Here is a 17,908-nt window from a genome sequence, read left to right as displayed (position 1 = left end):
ATGGTCAAGAAAGCATTCTTTATTTTTTCCCCATGGCTTATTTCACAGCTGTGATTACAGGGACAACTATTCTGTTCCCAGCTAGTCCTTTCTCAGTGGGATTGTTCTGAGGTGCAGAATTTGCATTGGTTCAGAAGCTATGAGGGCTTCCCAGGTGGCTCAGAGGAAAAGAATTCTCCTTGCCAATGCAGGAGACACAAGAGATGTGGGTTCAATCCCTGGGTCGGGAATTTTCTTGAGTAGGAAATGGAAACCCACTCCAGTATTCTTGCCTGGAAAATACCATGGACAGAGGACCTGGTGGGCTACAGTTCACGGGGTCACGAAGAGTCGGATGCAACTGAGTATACACACACACACACAAGCTGCGAGGCTGAGAATTCAGCCCAGAGCAAGAACACGCTTTAGTTAACTGCTCTGAAAGCCTGGGGGAGGGCACCTAGGTAAGAGGGAGAGCTTAGATAGGGAACAAGGATGTCTGGTCTCTGAAAGTGGGTTATTCCATGCTTTCTCTTCCTTTTTGGGAACGGAGCACTTTGCTACTTTCTGTGAAGCCCTGTAGCTGCCCAGAATATTTACATGCAAACTTTTTTTTCCCATTGGATATTTGGTTGCCTTCTTTTGTCTTTTTTCCTCCTTGTGAATGGCATCAGTATCTGTCCAGTTAGAAGGTGGGTCCCTGCCCAGCTCTGCCGTGTTTAGTCTGCCTATTTCCACCCTCTCACCTCTGCCAGACCTGGGATGTCTGTGACCAGTGTTTTTCTCTTCTCCTTTCCCTTTGGTAGTATCACTTATTTCCAGCACTCTGTTATCTAGGACCACTTAAGTAAGAGTAGCCTGAATTGGCGTGAAAGAATAGAAGAAAGAGCTCCCTAAGAAAGGAGGCTTTGTACTTAAGGATGCCATTTCCCTGGCCGTTGAGCTCTAACCTGCCCCCACCACTACTGTTTCTGAGGACAATTACAGTGCTGGCTGTAAACAGGACCTCCTTTCTTTCTCGAGCTTCTTGGGAAAGAGACTGATGTGGGCCTCTTGTTACTGAGCAAGTGAGCTGGAGTGGTTCTAGCCTCGGAACCAGAAATTCCCGTCTCCCGTTGCATTTGACAACAGAGAGGAGTCCCTTTGATGACAGTACTGAAAGGCTAGGACAATGAGGCAGTGGGGTGAACTCTGCAGACTGTCAAAAGATGGGGCAGGAAGAAGGGAAGGCCATCAGAGAAGGCTAGCAAGAGGCATGCTTCTTCAACTGTGAGACAGTGTCTGGAAGGGAGAACTCTCCCTCAGCCTGCGTGGGCAGGACCTGGAGCCGCTGTCTTTCCCTTTATGCTCTCTGTCTCTTATGTTGCCTTGGATGCCAGATGTTGATATGGATGTAAATGCGCTTGATTGGCTCTATTTCAGCAGTCAAGCAGGACAGGTAAGAGGATCAATAAAGCAGAAACTGGAGATCCAAAGTCAAAATGACAAGATCTTTAAGGCATTACAGGGACCTCTTTTGAGCCATTTAAGTTTTCCTCCTGATCTGCCTTTGAACTTGAATTAAGTAGCTTCTAAACTTCCTGTGGTGACCTTTTATAATCTTCAGCCCCTATGTTGCCAATGCCTTGAGTGGTTTAGTTTCTTCTCAAAAAATATTCTTGGGAGACTTCAGAGAAGAATGGGTCTACCTTTGAGAAAGTGTGGGCTGGGTACAGCTGACTCCCTTTTGTCATTAACATTAGCTTACAAGTGATGTCATAGATGGCTTGTGTTGAATACTCTAGCTGGATGGGAGGATTAATTAGAAGCAGAAGGTCTGGGCTTTGTCCTCTGGAGCAGGAAGAAGAATTGGAAGTAAGGAGAGGATGGTACTTCCTTTTGGAGTCTGAGCTGCACCCTTCTTGTACAGTTTGTCTTTGGAATGAGTTGACTTATGGCCTTCTTGGAGAGGGAAAGTGGCCAAGTTTGTTTGATTCAGTTTTTAAATACCTAGAACTTGGAAAGAACCTTGACTGTTCTGAAAGCTAGCCACCCAGTGTATGACCTCACCGATGGAGTTGTTACTCCCAGTCCCGAGGATAGACAGTTGGAGGGGTGAGTTCTTCAAGTTGAGCTTCAGAAGCTACTTCTTGGTCTTCAGTTAAGGAGGAAGACTTCTGAGTCTCAGCTTCTTGGAGGGTTGGCTCTGGGGCTAAGCTGGTCCTCGGCCCAAGTTCTGGAGAGACTTGGAGTTCTCTGACACCCTCGAGAGTAAAGGTACTGGCTGGCTTGTTCACTTTGAGGCAGGGGCTTTTGCTGTCTGGAAGGAAGCTACCCAGAGGTCTCTGGACTAAAAGGCATGGTGGGTTCTCAGGGGCTGTGGGGCAGAGCATTTGCTTCTGAGTTGCTGTTAAAGTCAGGAGACCAGATTCCTCAGATGGGGCTCCAGTTCCCTCCCAAAGACATGTGTTGATGTCTGCCATGGTGCCTGTTATTTTATTTCCTTCGGGATCTGTGACTTCCCATTGACACAGCTCTGCCACCCGGCTCCCCATACTGCTTGCTCCATGGGGACTGACTTTGGGTTGGTCCGTGGCTGGAGCATCTAGCTGGGGAGAGAGCCCTTCTGACCTTGTGCCTTCCCAATGGCAGATTGTCTCCATCTCTCCGCTGACTTTTACTTCTGAAGAGTGTTCTTCAGTCCTTCCAGATTCTGCCTTTTGCAGGAACATTTCTCCTTGCCTTTGAGATTCTCTGTCCACCTCTTGTTCACATCCCCCTTTCTCTGCTGTTTCTTGGCTCACTTCCCAAGGGCAGATTTCTGTTTTCTTATCATGGGGAGCTTCTTGCGCTTCCCGTGGACACTCTTCCGCTACCCTGGCCCCCACACTGCCTGCTGCCTTGGGACTTTCTTTGCTACTGTCAGAAGCTTGTGGGGCTGGTTGTGGAGACAGACAATCTTGACTCTCCCAGGGACACACAGCCTCCTGCTTTCCATCTGCCCTCTCGGGCTTTTCCTGAAGGGCCACAGCTTTGTGCTCTGTTTTTTCTGGGGCTTTCCCCTTCTCCTCTTGAGTTTCCTCATCTCCATCCTGTCTTGACACCCTTTCCTCAGGGATTCTTTTAGTCACTTCCCAGGGACAGGTCTCAGCTTTGGCGCTGCTATCAGGTTTGGGAGCGTCCGTGGCAGGAGCGTGCCACAGGCAGACCTCAGCGAGCCTGTCCCCGGCGCTGGACAGTGACTGAGAGCCGGCTTTAGGTTGGTCAGGGCACCGATTGTGTGGGTGGGAGAAAGAGTCGATGGGGGCCATGCTCTCCTGTAGATGGATAGGTTGTAGTTCTCTGCTTGCTTTTTCCCCATCTTCAGCAGTGACTTCTGCTTTTTCTGGGGCTATGTGTTCTGGGGAGGAGTCCATCTTTGGGTCTTGTGTCAGGCCCCCTTTCTCTGCTGCCTCATTACTCATTTCCAGGGAGGGCCCCTCTACCCCTCTGCTGGACATGTCTAAGACCTCAGGGGCCTGAGCAGAGGGTGCCCTCAAGTCCTTCTCCCAGGGACACACAGCTTCCTGCTCTTGACTCAGTTGTGTTTCCCATTTCGATCTGTCTTCTCCCAGGGAGGTGAGTCTCCCCTTTTCTAGCATTTTCTCCCTCTGCCTCACTGAGTCAGTTCTCATATCTTGTTCTAATTCCTTCCCAGGGGCTCCTTCATCCACCTCCCAGGGACAGAGCTTGACTTTTTCACTAGTAGGTGCTCCCTCCGCTTCCCAGGGACATACCTCTGCTGGTCTGCACTCCGCATGGTCCAGCTCCTGGAGCCCAGGTTTTGGCCTGTCAGTGCCCAGAGTGTCTGAATGCCAAGAGGAGCCCCCTGGATCCATGCTCTCCCAGGGGCAAGCCCGTTCCCGCTCCTGGGCCTGCCTTTCTGGAACAGCAACAGCTCTCTCGCTAGGTCCAGAATCTGCAGAAGGCTTCCTCGTTTTGCTTGAAAATTGCCTAATGGCCTCTGTTCCCAAAGCCCTTCTCTCCCCAGCTCCAGCACTCACTTCCCAGGGACAGACCCCTGCCTTCTCTGTAGGCAGGGTTTCCTCCACGTCCCAGGGACAAATCTCAGCAGTTTTGCTTTCCACCCTGCTGGACATCTGGAAACTGGCTTTGGGTCCACCTATGTCTTGAAGACCAGGTTGTGGGGTGAAGCTGTCAGGGTCCACACTCTCCCAGGGACAGACTGCTTCCTGCGTTGGCATCTGTCCCTCAGGCTTTGCCCAACTTGGGCTAGCTTTGATGCCTGATGTTTCAAGCATCTTCTCCTTGTCCTTTTGAGATTCTCTTCCTTTTGGTGCCTGTCCTGATGTCCAGTCCTCTGTTGTTCTCTCATTCACCTCCCAGGGACAGACTTCTGCCTTGGCAGGTGTTGCTCCCTCTCTCTCTGACCTGAGATCTGGTGGGCAGACCTGCACTGCTCTACTTCCTTCATTGCTGAGGAGTTGGCCATCAGCTCTGGATGAGGAATTGTCTAGATGTGGGCCAGAGTGCCCAGCAGGTGTGCTTTCCCTCGGACACACTGACTCCTGCTGTTGGCTGAGTTTCTGCACTGCTTTCCCAGTCCATCCCCCTGTCTCTCCAAAGCTCCCTGTTCTGGAGGTTTCCCACTTTTCCTGGGGAGATTCTCCACCTGGCCCCTGACTCAGCATTTCCTTCCCCACTACCTCATCACCCAGCTCCCAGGGACAGATCTCTACCTTGCCGATGGCAGGAGTTTCTCCCGCCTCCCATGGACAGACTTCAGTGATGCTACTGCCCAAACTCCCCGAGCAACCAGGGGTTCCTGGGGCCTGAGTAGAGACCGCTGAGGGGCCCCGGAAATCTGTCCTTTCCCACTGACAAAGAGACTCCAAGCCTTCACCCAGTTTCTGTTCTTTCCAGAAGATTGTTTTCTTGGGGGTTTTCTGCTTTTCCTGGGGGAGTTTCTTTACTCCCTCCTGGGATGGTTTCCCAGTCTCTCCTCCTTCACTTGCCTCCCAGGGACACAGCTCTGCCGTGGTGATGTCAGATGTACAAGCTCCTGGGCCAGCGGCTTCCCACCGATGCGTCTCCACCTCTGTAGGCTCCACACTACCCACTGCCTCAGTCCTGCCCCTGGTTCTGTCCGAGTCCTGAGGGGCTGACCCGGGAGACGGACCCCCAGAATCGGCACTCTCCCAAGGACAGACTGCCTCCTGACCCCTGACTAACCTCTCTGGCTTTTTCTGAGCCACAGCCACTACATCTTTGGGCTCTGATTTTTCTGAGGCTTTCCCCTTCTCACCTTGGGAGGCATCTAGATATTGCCTTAGGGCCTCCTTCTCAGGGACTCCACCCACCTCCCAGGGGCAGATTTCAGCTTTGTTGCTACCATCAGGCTGACACAGTTCTGACTCGGTGACTTCCCAGGGGCATACTTCTGTCACCCTGTGGTCAGCACTGCCCAGGGGCTGGAGGCCAGCTTTGGGTGGTTCCCGCCACCCCACAGGAGCTTCTTTTGCTTGCTTAGCATTTTTGTCCCCAGCTGTACCCTGCCTGAGTTGCCTCAGCATGGCAGGGCCTGTTTTACCTGCTCTCTCAACCTTCCCCTCCCCTAGACACTGGGAAGTCCTCCTGCCTCTGTCTTCTTGTTCCCTGCTGCCTTCCCGGTGACAGACTTGGAGCATCCTGCTGGTGTGAGCGTTCTGTTGGTTCTGGAGGGACTCTTCGTCATCACAGGGGGCAAGTGCGGCCTGTTTACTCACCACCTTGGGCCGGCCTGGCCTGGGAGATCTAGGGCATGCCCCCACACCCTCTCCAGAAGCTCGGCCCTTCTCCTCCTTCTTAGGACTCCCTTCCCCACTCTCCTTCTCTCTGTATGTGCTCCGAGAACGGGTCAGGGCTTTGAGAGCCAGGCCCAGGCTGCGCATGGAACCCTGCTGGACAGGAGTCTTGAGGCTGTGGGATTTAGAGAAGACCTTGGGCCTGTCCTCATCCTCCTCAGTTTCCCCCTGGAGACGCCCGTGCTCTGTGTCCATCCCATTCTCCCCAGGCCCCTTCTTCTCTACCGCCACAGAGAGGGCCCTCCAGAGACGGGCCCGAGCTGGGACATGAGACTGGTTGCCTTGCTCTGGCCCCGAGGGGCCTTCCTGAGCCACATTTTCTTTCTTCACCGGCAGTTCTGCATTCTCCCAGGGGCAGATGTAGGTAAGTAGGCTGGGGCTTTGTGGGGGTACTGGGGTGGGTGCCAGGGCAGGGGCAGGAGCTGGCATCAGAGCTGGGGCCAAAGTGGAGGTGGGAGACAGCCTCCCTGGCTCCGACAGGCCCACCCCGGACATGGTCATGATGGGTGTGGAGATCTGGTGCCGGATGGGCGGGTGCGGCAGCCTTCTGGCGGCCTCCTCGTGCAGCCTTCCGGAGACGTGGGAGCTATCCACGCTGCGGCTCTTGGCCGGGGAAGGTGGGGCCGACACGGGGGCCGCTCGAACTCGCTCCAGCCTCCGAGCCGAGGGCCTCCGCGCCGGGCTGGCCAAGGCGGCCTCTGCCTTCCTTCTCTCCTCCCGCTCCTTTGCCTGCTGGTATGTCTCCTCCAGGTAGGCCTGGCTGGCCACGAGCAAGGCCTTTTCCCTGGCGCCGGCCACGACGCTCAGCGACTTGTGCAGCGAGGCGGGCCGGGCGCGGGGCAACCGCTCTCCCACCGTCAGGTTGTGGGCGCTGGCTGACCTGAACCCCAGCGCGTGGGACCCGGCCGCCAACTCGCCGGACTCGCGGCTGTCGGATCGTGGCCCCTTGCGGGCCAGCTTCCTCCGCAGCAGCGAGTCGACCAGAGGCGGGCTGTGGTCCTGGTGGGGGTCACAGTCCTGCTCGTAGGTGCTGCGGGACTTACGCAGGCCGGGCGGCGCGGCGGGCTCCCGGAGGCTGGCGCTGAGCAGCCGGCGGCGGGAGGAGCCGGGCAGGCTGCCGCGGCCCACGGAGCCCGAGTCCCGGGAGTGCTGACGGGCCAGCGCCTCGGGGAACTCGGCCAGATACCTCATGAAAGAGCGGCCCAGGCCCTGGCGCCAGCTGGCCCGCTTCTTGGGCAGGTGGGGGTTGTTCGCGGCCATTTCCTTGGTCTTGTGAACCTCGAGCTGGGCATAGAGCTTCTTCAGCTCGTCCTGGGGGCCGGAGAGCAGAGCCGGCGTGAGGACCATCCTCTCCATCCCCTGGCGGTGCTGCTCTGCCCCTCAGCTGGTGTTGAGACCCTTTTCTCTGGGGGAACACTTTCCCACCAAGCCGTGTCCCCTCCTGGCTTTTAAAACACTTAGAAAATTCACCTCTCCGTTTCTGCAGGGTCAACACCAACCTAGTTCTGAGCCCAACCCACTCAACCCTGAGGACGCAGGGCCTTGCCTTCTACCCGGCACTGTGGTCTGGTGGGCAGTCCCAGCTTGGCGCACAGGAAACCTGGGTTTGAGGCTGCTGACCTATGGTATGCCTCAAGGCTATTCTCTTGCCCTCTCTGAGCCTCTACTTCAATAAAGAAAGGAAATCTGACTGCCTAGTGTTCACTGCCTTAAGAGAAGTGGTGCAACCAGTGGGTGTGAAAACGGCCATATTCAGGTGTAAGTGACAAGATGGGGCTTTGAAAGCTGTTTCTACTTTGGGGCTCTCCCCACAGCGAGCATAGGGAGAACACACCCACTGCTGATCCCCAGGCCGGAGGGTCAAGGATGGCGTGGCAGTGGCCACCTGCCTCCACTTAGGCCTACCTGATGAATTGGGGTCTCAGTTCAACCTATCCCCAGGAGGCAGGAAACAGGCAGAACTCAGAGGGTGAGGAGGACACGGGGGCAGTTGAGACAAGGAAGGAAAGAATTGGGGGATGTAAACAAGTCAGGTGTGGAAGGGGCTTCAGGGAAGGTGGAGGGATGGACACAATGGCTTCCTGGGACTGTTCCCACTGTAGATTCTATAAAACAATGGGCTTTACTGCCAGTCTCTTTATTTCCTACCCTCTGAGCCTCTCACCAAGGTTCCTATCACCATTATGATATTCTTAAGCAGAAAAATAAGGTAAGGATGCTCTCCTGATGTAAGACTCAGGAAGCACTTCCTTTCTCTAACACTGCTGAGTCCAGGGAAAGGGGATCCTGGTATGGAAATCCTTGGTAGCCATTCACTGGCTGAATTACCCAACCCTAATGGCCCTAGGAGCACTAACTGCTGGGTGTGCTGGGGGCTGAGGGGCTTCTTAGTCTGCCACTCATGGTGGCCCTGCTGCGTGGAGGACACAGGTGATTTGAGCTCCACTCATGCTTCTGCCTCTACCTTGCCAAGTGGGCCTCAGGAATGTGAGTTTTGGTATTTGGGGGGATCTTTTCACGTGTGTGGTCTGCTTTGTGTAGAATCAGGAGAAGCAGCTTGGGGCAATGGTGGAGAAGAAAGGGAGGCAAGTCTTAGAGGAAAAGCTAGGGGGAGGACAGGGCACCTGCAGTGGCACACAGCCTGAGTGGCAAGGCATCACTGCTCGCTGTCCGGTCCCTAGGTAGCATCAAGAGGAGGTCAGGAGGGCAGCGCCTACCCGAATGTCTCCAGGGTCCAGGCTGCGCTCGCTCCAGGCTGAGGCAATGCTGCTGTTGAGGTAGGAGCCTGAGCACTGCAGGTCCAGCTCATCCTCGTACACCTCATCCAAGATCTCCTCTCGGGGAGGAGCTCCCGGCTTCCGGAACTGGCCAGGGCAGGCATGATCAGGAAAAAGACTCATGTTGGCTCCCTACCCTGTGGAATACGTATTTGCTCCATAAATCCTCAACCCCTTCTCTGATTTGGGATTCTGGAGGTCCAAAGAGTATTGTTCCATCTCATCCTTCCTGATTTTCTCTAACTTAGAGACCAGGGGTCGCTAATGCCCTGCACCCACAATTCCTAGCCATGCCCTTCAGCCCCCTCACCTATCTTAACTGTTTCCAAGTTGATTTTCAGAATCTGCCAACCTTCCAATTGTGTTACAAGGACCCCCTTCAGTATTTCCCTTGTCCAGGGATTGGAGACAGAGCGTCCTTCCCCAACTCCTATATGCATGCTAAGTCGCTTCAGTCTTGTCCAATTCTTTGCAACCCCAAGGCCTGTAGCCTGCTAGGCTCCTCTGTCCATGGGATCCTCCAGGCAAGAATACTAGAGGGGGTTGCCATTCCCTTCTCCAGGGGATCTTCCCTACCCAGAGATCAAACCTGGGTTCCCGCATTGCAGGAGGATTTTTTACCATCTGAGCCACCAGGGAAGCCCTTAGCCAACTCCTAAGCGGGCTCCAAATCCCTCTGGGCCCAGGTGTCATTCTCACCCTGACCTGGAGAGGGCACTGTGGGCACAGCAGGTCCACAGTGGCCCTCGCAAAAGGGCCGGGGGTCACCTCACTTCAAGGCCAGAGAAGACCTCACCTTAGGGATGAAGATCAGAGCCAGCGTGGCAGTGACTGTGCTGTGGGTGTGAAAGAAGAAGAGGAGGAGTGTCCAGTCCGGGTGCAGGGAGGGAACCAGCACAAACCTGGGGGTGGGGGGGGGTGGTGGTGGGGTGATGGTTAGCTGCGGGTCAGAGCGGCCTCTTCCCTCTCACCTGTCCCAGTGGCTCTCCTCCCAACCCCAGCCCTGACCTCCTGCAGGTGCTCAGTGGAGTGAGGAGGGCACTCTTCCTTCTTCCTGCCCTCCCACCTCAGGGCTCACATTACTCCCCCCCTTCTGAGAAGCCTTCCCAGACTACTCCAGCTTGCCTTCTCTGGCTGCTTATAGCACTGTTATGAACCACCCTGTGGATTGGTTCTACCTTCACCACAGGGCTAGGTCCTTGTGGACACTCACAGCAGGTCTGCTGCTGGGATGGCTGAGGTGTGAGGGCAAGAAGGGAGGGAGAATGGAGTCCGTGTGGGGAGGAAAGCAGTGGGGGATAGAATGGGAGAGCACTTAGGGTGTTGGGTGAGACATAGGGTACAGGAAGAATGTCTGTAGGGTAGGGAGAGAACTCTACGTGAGGGACTTTCCTCACCTTGCTGCACTGTAGCAGGTGTTGCCAGTAGGGTTGTGGGATGGGGGTACCCTCACCTGGGAGAGGTGAGGAATGGTGTTAGGGTGGAAGGCGTGGTGGGTAGGAGGGCCTGTCCTCACCTGGCTGCGTGGAAGGCAGCAGAAAGCAGCAGCTCGTTGTGCAGGGCGATGCCCATGTACCGCGGCTCGTGGAAGGCTGAGGGGACAGCCCGGGTGGCATAGCAGAGGAAGCTGCCCCAGCACAGGAGCAGCATCTCAGCTGTAGGGAAACAAGGAGGGACAGAGCCAAGTACCACCTCAGCAGCCACGCCACCCCTTTCTCTGTAGGGGGTTCTGGGGGGAGCCTGGTCAAGTATAGGCGGAAGAACCCCTGGAAGTATAGGGCAGGGGACCAGAGTGAGGCTGGACTCTGTGGAAGTAACTCACCCACCACCATGATGTAGTCCCAGCGGTCGTGGTGGCAGAGGTAGAAGTGGCGTCCCGTGTGTGTGTGGCCTCGTGTTACCAGTGACGTGTGCTGAATGCCTGGCTCCAGGACCCCTGCCGTCCATACAGCCAGGAAGCCCAGCACCAGCAGCAGGAGCAGCCCCAGACGCCGCAGCAGCCGCCCGCTGCTCATGTGGGGACCCCGCTGGGCCGTTCGAGACAGAAAGAGCTGGAGCACTCTACAAGGGTCAGGGTGTGGCTGGTAGACGCGGGGAGGGGGGATGCCTCTGGCCATTGCTTCCCTCCCCTCCACACATCCCTGTTTTCCCATCCTTTCCATCGGTCACTGCCTCCTCTTACCACCCTCCCAACAGTTACACGGTGGGGAGGGCTACAGTGATGGGAGCAGGCCTTGGGGGCCCAGAGGAGTAGAGTGGGTAGGGGGTCTGGCTGTGAAGAACTCCATCCCATAAACGAGTTGAGGCGGCCTGGAGGGAGCCGCGTGAGAACAAGGCCCGACCCAGACCCTACCTATAAAGCTTGAGTATAATGGTGCCGTAGACAATGGCAAAGCCCAGCAGCCGGACCCAGCGGAGGGCGATGCAGCGAAAGACACTGGGCTTGAAGTACAGAATGAAGACCTGGTGGGGAGGGGGTAAAAACAATTGCTCTCCATTGCACTTGCGCTGTGTGCCAGGCCTCTGCTAAGCACATTGCTGATCCTTCTAACAGCCTCCTCATAGAGACAGCATCACCTCCATTCTGCAGAGGAGCAGCTTTGTTATCAGAGAGGTTAGATAACTTGTCCTAAGTTACACAACAGGTCATAGAGCTCTTTTAAGCCTCACTAGGCCAGCCTGTCACCTGTACATACGAGCAGGGGGATTTTGAGGTCTCCGAATCCCCCCACAGGATACAGAGGACAGATTCTGGGGTATGGAGGATGCCAGGTTGGGATTGTGGGGGATCCCAGGAGGTGGGGTCAGGCTCTAGCCACAAACTCACAGGGAAGTAGAGCAGCAGGGATCCGAAAAGGATAGCTTCCAGCAGCACCACTCCAGACGCCCGGATCCTCTGTGAACCCAGGAAAGAAAGACTCATGTAAGCAGGAGAGTGAGAGGGTGGAGCCTGGAGGATGGTGCAGGAGGGTCTCTCGTCTGTTTGAGGGGTCACTCCGTGGCCCTGAGCTAAAGCATCCCTCTATAACTTTAGCTCTGCCTTCTTCATCCACAGGCTCTTAGCTCCATTGGCACTAAACTTGGCTGAGGCCAAGGTTTCACATAGCCCCTGCAGCCCCATGGCCCTCCCAATCTCACCCTGGGCCTTGCTGCAGACCTGGGCTAAAATCGGAGGCTGCTGGAGCTAGAAGGGATCTCAGGCTTTCCCCCAAGCTTTGGGTCAGACAGCTTCCTTGCCTAGAAACTCCCTTCTCTGTCAATTGACCTTCAAGCTTGGCTCAAGTGTCATGTTCTCCAGTAAGTCATCCCACACCATCTCAGGCGGGATGACTGGGTCCCCTCTCTGACCTGCCACAGCAACTGACACCTCCATCCTGGCCTCTGTCTTACTGTGCTGTCATCCAGTTTACATGTCTGCTTCTTCCACTCAACTGGGAGCTCCACGAGGGACCAGATCACTTCCCCTCATGCCTACACAGTGTTTTGAATCAAGACCAATGACTTCATTGCACAGGTGAGGAAGCAGGTCTACGGTGGTGAGGTCACGTGCCTAACATCACAGAGTGAGTTAGATTAAGGATCAAACTTGTATTTTCCAAGTTCTAGCCTTAGGTAGTCTTTGGTCTCCCCCTGATGCTAGAGATTCACGATGGGTAGGACATGTGCAGAGAAGAGAGATGTGGGGCCTTGCTTGCCTTGCTCTGGCGGCAGCGATAGGAGACCAGCATGCTCAGGAAGACGACCAGCATGCAGCAAGTCTGACAGGCCAGCACTGCTGCCCTCAGTGTGGGGGCTTCCTCCACCAGGCATGGCGTGGCATCCAGGCAGCTGGCACAGCCCTCGGCACATGGTTGGCAGCGCAGCAGCCTCCCGGGGCTGCCTTGAGGGGACCCAAATTGCCCAGGAGACTGGGCAGCACCCTCCTCTGAGCCTATAATGAACAAGATGGGTACAGGGAGATGGGCGTGGCTGGGGCATCCTGAGGCCCCAGCCTTCTCTCCTCATGGTTGGCACAGTTCTTATCCTGCCCTCTTAGGGTCTGTGGCCCCTGGAAGAAGGAATGAGGAAGTGAGTACTTGCAGGGGAAGGCAGAAGAAGAAGTGATACCAAGCTAGGACTCACCATGAGGTCAGCTTGCGTCAGATTGCCATGTTTTAGGCTCATTCTCAGAAGGCATAGACACTCCCAAATTGGACCCTGCCTGCGTCTCCTGCTTCTCTTGACATTCTGCCCTGGCCCCACAAGTTTTTCTCCCAGTATCTCACCCCAGCCTGCCTTTCTTCCCCAGATACCCACCTCCAATCAGCCCAGCCTGTAAAACACCTGCCTGGCCCTCACCATTGTTACATACCCAAGGAGTTGCTTGCGCCATAGAAGCCAGGTCGGCAGCGGCAGAGGTAGTGGCCAAGGACAAAGCCCTGACTCTCCAGGGGGACACACTGTGGGGATGACAAACACAAGTATTTATATGGGGCTTTCCCACCAGGGAAGAGTTGGAGGGTCATCTACCCTCCTATCCACAGCCCCTGGATCTACACTGGGGAGCCACAGTCCTGGGGAAGCCTTCCCTCCCTGCAGACCCTACCCTGACCCCACATTGTCTCTCTTATCAAAGAGACCTCCAAACACAGAGTTTGGAGATGGATCAGCCTTTTATCCAGACTAGCTGTGACAGGAGCCTCATAGGTCCCATTTCCCAATCCCCAGCTGTTGCTAGAGCAAGGTGCTGGGGCAGTGGAAGCCGAGAGAACTCTGAGGTCAACCACACCTGTGTGCCTACATCCTGCTTCAAAGGGTTAACATGAGCCCCCATCTTTGGCACACAGGTGGGTTGAAAAGGCATCCACGGGGGAGCAGCTTCCTCTATTAGGGCCTTCTGCCTTTGGTGTAGGACTGTTCTCCCCAGCCCTAATGCCAGGCTAATGCCAGGCTGGTGGGATGCCAAAGCCAGCTCTTTATTCCAACTCCACCCACTGATGTTTGCCCAGCAGGAGACAGAGCAGACCTCAGAGCCAGGCAGGGAAGATGAGCACATGGATGAGGTCAGATCTACTGTAGGGAGTGGCCAGGAGCAGACAGCAGTGGGGCAAAGGAAGGAAGATTCCATATCCAGCCCCTGACTTCACCTAAAAGGTGCTTCTGAAATCATGACCCAACTTTCCCCCCTGCTCAGATTGCTAGAAAACGCTCTGTTCCTGCCACAGTCTGCACCGTCAGACAAATGCATACCCAGAGACATGAATGTGGCTGGGTTTAAAAGTGCACTGGACAATGGGAGCCTTTATGCATCCCTGGATGTATAGCTTCAGACATATGTGCCCTGAAGAGCAGCAAGCAGATGCCCAAACCCGCTCCACTTCCCAGCAGGCTGCAGGGCTCGCCTTGGCTTTGGTTCAGCTCAGGAACAAGCATGCAGTCAGTGTTACTGTTGAGCAGATTAGTTCACTGGCCTCCCAGCTTCCCAGTAGCGGGCTTGCAGGATTACCAACTATTGCTTTCCATTATCCAGATTCTCCTGCATCCACGGCTTTGATTTTGCCAGCACCTGGCCTGGGTTCCATCACTTTTACCAGTCCCAGAGTTCTTCAAGCTCCTTCTCTGGTTAGTCTCCTCCTACATCTCAACTTCTTCCTACATCCCAATTCCACTTATTTTAACAAACACCCAACAGAGCATCCTTTGTGGGTTAGAAGGAGCCCAGAGCTCTGTTGACATGGAGAATGTGGTTCAGGAGAAGGAAAGGGGATGATTAATAGAGGCTCAGGAAGTAGTCCTGGGAAGGGATCCTGAAGCACCCAGTACCAGAAGGAAGAGCAGACAGGGAGGCACATTGAAATTGCAAAGGAATGAAGGTGGCTGTCTCAGATGGGGGTTGGGGCTAGTCTGTAAGTGTCTTCACTTTTAAATAGCCTGGTATCTCATCTCTATCTGTCTCATCAATAGGGACTTCCCTGAAGTCTCGAGTGGCTGATATGCCTTTGTCAGCTGCTCCTGATGGCATGATGGGAAAAGGGAAGGGAGGTAGGACACTAGTACCCCCTGCTCTGTATCCTTACCTGGGTGCTGTTGAGATCACACAGGTGTGTGTTAGAGTACCAGCCTGGGCCACTGGCACACTGATTGATGTCCACGCTCTGAAGGTCTACGTCCATCTGCACCTGCCCCCTAGGGCAGTGAATTGGCAGTTAGGGGTATAGTGAAGGGTGCCAAGGTGAACATGTATCCTTGGACATCAGATCATGGTGCAATGCAAGCTTTACGAACTTTAGCACAGTGGCTGTAGTGTGCCAGGAGAGAGGGCACACATGCATGCAACTTCTCCAGTGCTATTAACCCTCACTGTCTCTGCAGCAACAATCCTCCTCCCACTAGGTTTTTTCCCTGCCCCACCCCCATCCCTTAGCTTTTCAACATCCTAGCATTTCCTGATTTCTATCAATGGATAAAGGGAGTGGGTAAGACATATGGGAGATGCAGCTCTGCTGATCTGTCTGAAAGGGATTTTCACACTTCCTCACTGCGTATATACACACTCACACTCAAACAGGCACACAAAGCTCAGCTATTAACAACGCCCCACTCTGCCCACTCTGAATTGATCACAGTGAAGGAGATATGGAATAGAGGGGCCCAGATTCAAGAGCTGCCTGGCCCGAGGGCTCTCAACCCTGGCTCTGAGCCCAATGGGGAGAGAGCTGGCAAAGAGCCAGGCTGCCTGTGGCCAGGAGAAGAACTCCGCTGGGGGCAATGAATGGGGACACAGAGCTGGGAAAACAACGTTGATTTTTGAATGCCTAGCGGTACAGTATCCACCTGCTCCTTCCCATCATGGCTCCCAATCAGCTCTTTACTCCAGTTGAGGGAGGAGGTCAGTTATTCAAGGAGCATCACAGGCTCCTGGGTCAGGACTTGATGTAAGAATACAGCCATGGGAGTGATGCTGGGGACCCGGCCAACTTCTGGGCAGAAAGGGCAATGGTTCCAAGCCTCCCCCCAGGTGTTTTCCTTCACTTGCAGAAGCCTCCTTTTCCAGTTCTAGATTGCTAGAGAGTAGTGGGTTTCACTCCTGGAACACCCATCTGACTCCTCTGAGAAGCCGGTACACAGATTGTCACTGCTATCCCTGCCAAACCCTCTCCTGCATTGTACCCATTACTCAGATCTGGGAACCAGGACCTATGTCCAGCTGTTCCCCCATCAGTACACACACACACGTGTAAATACCTATATGTAAATGGATCGATAGTACACACACCTGTATATGTTAACACATAGTTAGATTCCTAGAGTCAGCTGCAAATATACACAGCTGAATGCAAATACACACATCTGTGTCCCCCAGACGCAAATGTGCATACCACATAGCCTATGCACAGCTAGGGCCCCCCTCCCCCCCGCCACCTCCACAGATCCACAATAGCATCAAATCCTGCACAAACCCACTTACCTGACCTCCGGGCTGAGGTCTGGCTTGAGTCCATAGAAGGTGGCTGAGAGTGTGATAAGCCAGCCGGGACGCAGTCGACCCTCCTGGCATTCCAGGAAGGGAGGAGACAGTCTCACATGCTGCACGTCCCCGACATATCCATCCCCCTGTGGCCACTTGGGGCTGCCAAGGCTCCCTAGGTCATTGGTCAGCACCCTCTTCTGCAGGTCAGTGGGGTGCAGGGCTTCAGCTGAGCTCTCCTCCTGCACCCTGTTCCCGGACAAGTCCTGAAGGATGGTCTCCTCCCCAATCCGGGTGGCCTGCAGGGCCAGCTGTAGGTGGCTGGCCCCCAGTGGAGGGTTAAAAGTCAGCAAAGCCCGGTATGCCCTTGGGTCCCCCTCGGCCACACTGCGGACCAGTGCCTGGTACCATTCCATGTCCTCCTCCACACTTGACTCCCGGATATCGTTGGCTTGTAGCAGCATGTTGAGGAAATTGGCGGCCTGGGTCACAGTGCCTGCTGCCCTCCATAGGATTGGGGGGAGCCCTGGTCTGGCTCCTGCCCCGGGGGCTTCATAGCGCTCACTGCAGTTAGCCCCAGACAGCTGTTGAGCATCTCCAGAGTAGAGAAAAGCCAGGGCTGCCTCCGCCCCCTCTGGGGGCACCCAAATGGGTACAGACCCTGGCTTGACTTTGGAGGACAGTGCGGGCAGAGAGCGGTGGGTCCTTGGAAGCCCCAGAGCCCAGCCAAAGAGGAAACAGCAGCCTAGCAGCCCTGCCGCTGGAGAAGGCATGGCCACTGTCCTGGTGTCCATCCTCAGGGCAGCCTGCAGGGCCCTGGGGTCCAGGCTGCCTGCGCGATTTGGTGGCTGCAGTGCTTCCACACCTCGTATCCTCGTTTCCTCTCTTCCCCTCTCTCATGCTTACGCTGTCTTGCTCGGGGTTTGTTTTTTTTTTTCTTCTAACATCATCATCTGGCTTCTGGACGTCAGCATGAGGGCTCTGCTCCCTCCTCTCTCAGTGTGGCCCCTCACTGCAAACCCTCTTAATCCTGGCACACCACTCTTCCCTTCCACTCTCATCCAATATCCAGGCTCCCTCCCCCTACTCCCCACCCTACATCTGCTCCAGAGAGAGACAGAAGGGAGGGGGATGAAGGGACCAGCAGTTCTCTCTCTTCCTCTCTCCCTCCCTCCCTCTGCCCTTTGCTCCATTAGGAGAGATGGGCAAATCCAGGATGGGGTGCCATAGCAACCACAGATGAGCCTGTGCCCCTTTCTCTACTCCTCTGCTCCACTTAGCCTCCTGGCAGCAATTTCGACGGCCATGATAAAGGGCCAAGCTGCAGCTCCCTGCAATCTGCTCTAGCTGCCTGTGCCTCCCCCCAACCCTGGCCCGCCTCAACCCTGACACCATGCTACTAAACTGGAATTTGAGACTAGGGATGGCGAGGGGTGGGCAAGAGAGCTCAATAGAACCATAATCAGTGTGTGTACAGACTGTGGCTGTGTACAAAGTCTTTTTCATGTGTGTTATCTCAATGAATCTTCCTCACACCCACCTGTGCTGAATGTTCTTATCTCAATTTCAAAAACAGTAAGGCTCAGAGACTCACTTAGCTGCTCCATTTGAGTTGAGACTCAAACCCAGAGCTCTGATTCCCCTACAGTGTCCCAGCTGGGACATTGGTTTTTCCCTTGTCTTCAGACCTGCAGTGAAACATCAACTTTTCCTGAGTACTGAGCCTGCTGCTCATGGCTGCTCACGGCTGCTCACTGGCTTTCATGGTTCTCAGGCGTTCAGACTCAGCCTTGAATTACACCATCAGTGTATTAGTCAGCTTGGGCTGCCACAGCAAAATACCATAGACTGGGTGGCTTAAACAATAAGAGTATATTTCTCAC

General features: G+C 54.9%; 1 protein-coding gene across 2 annotated transcripts; it reads right to left on the bottom strand.

Annotated features, from left to right (window-relative positions):
* Window position 1: 1 nt before the first annotated feature.
* GPR179 (G protein-coupled receptor 179) lies at window positions 2–16,819 on the bottom strand. Of its 2 annotated transcripts, XM_081582327.1 has the most exons (11): window positions 16,026–16,819; window positions 14,635–14,743; window positions 12,930–13,017; window positions 12,274–12,509; window positions 11,406–11,474; window positions 10,932–11,041; window positions 10,401–10,639; window positions 10,095–10,233; window positions 9,375–9,480; window positions 8,519–8,665; window positions 2–7,112 (listed from the first exon to the last, which is right to left on the bottom strand). In XM_081582327.1, the coding sequence occupies exons 1-11, from the start codon at window positions 16,817–16,819 to the stop codon at window positions 2,040–2,042; spliced, it is 7,110 nt and encodes a 2,369-aa protein (XP_081438453.1). In that variant the 3' UTR covers window positions 2–2,039. The 2 variants fall into 2 exon arrangements, with proteins under 2 accessions (XP_081438453.1, XP_081438454.1); XM_081582328.1 differs by lacking the exons at window positions 12,930–13,017; window positions 14,635–14,743; window positions 16,026–16,819 and adding an exon at window positions 12,701–12,861.
* Window positions 16,820–17,908: the final 1,089 nt, after the last annotated feature.

The sequence above is a fragment of the Giraffa tippelskirchi genome, chromosome 3 (assembly GCF_054371585.1).
Source record: "Giraffa tippelskirchi isolate mGirTip1 chromosome 3, T2T-mGirTip1v1.2.pri, whole genome shotgun sequence".
NCBI classification, from domain to species: Eukaryota; Metazoa; Chordata; class Mammalia; order Artiodactyla; family Giraffidae; genus Giraffa; species Giraffa tippelskirchi.
Note: the sequence above shows the minus strand (reverse complement) of the source record. Positions and strands in the feature narration are given on the sequence as shown.

What these genes read in the sequence shown, in the direction of transcription:
- GPR179 (XM_081582327.1), bottom strand. Translation starts at nt 16,819, where the DNA reads ATGGACACCAGGACAGTGGCCATGCCTTCTCCAGCGGCAGGGCTGCTA. An exon ending in TGGCGCAAGCAACTCCTTGG is followed by an intron (nt 12,510 to 12,929) that starts GTATGTAACAAT and finishes TGTTCATTATAG; the next exon opens with GCTCAGAGGAGGGTGCTGCC. An exon ending in ATCGCTGCCGCCAGAGCAAG is followed by an intron (nt 11,475 to 12,273) that starts GCAAGCAAGGCC and finishes CTGGGTTCACAG; the next exon opens with AGGATCCGGGCGTCTGGAGT.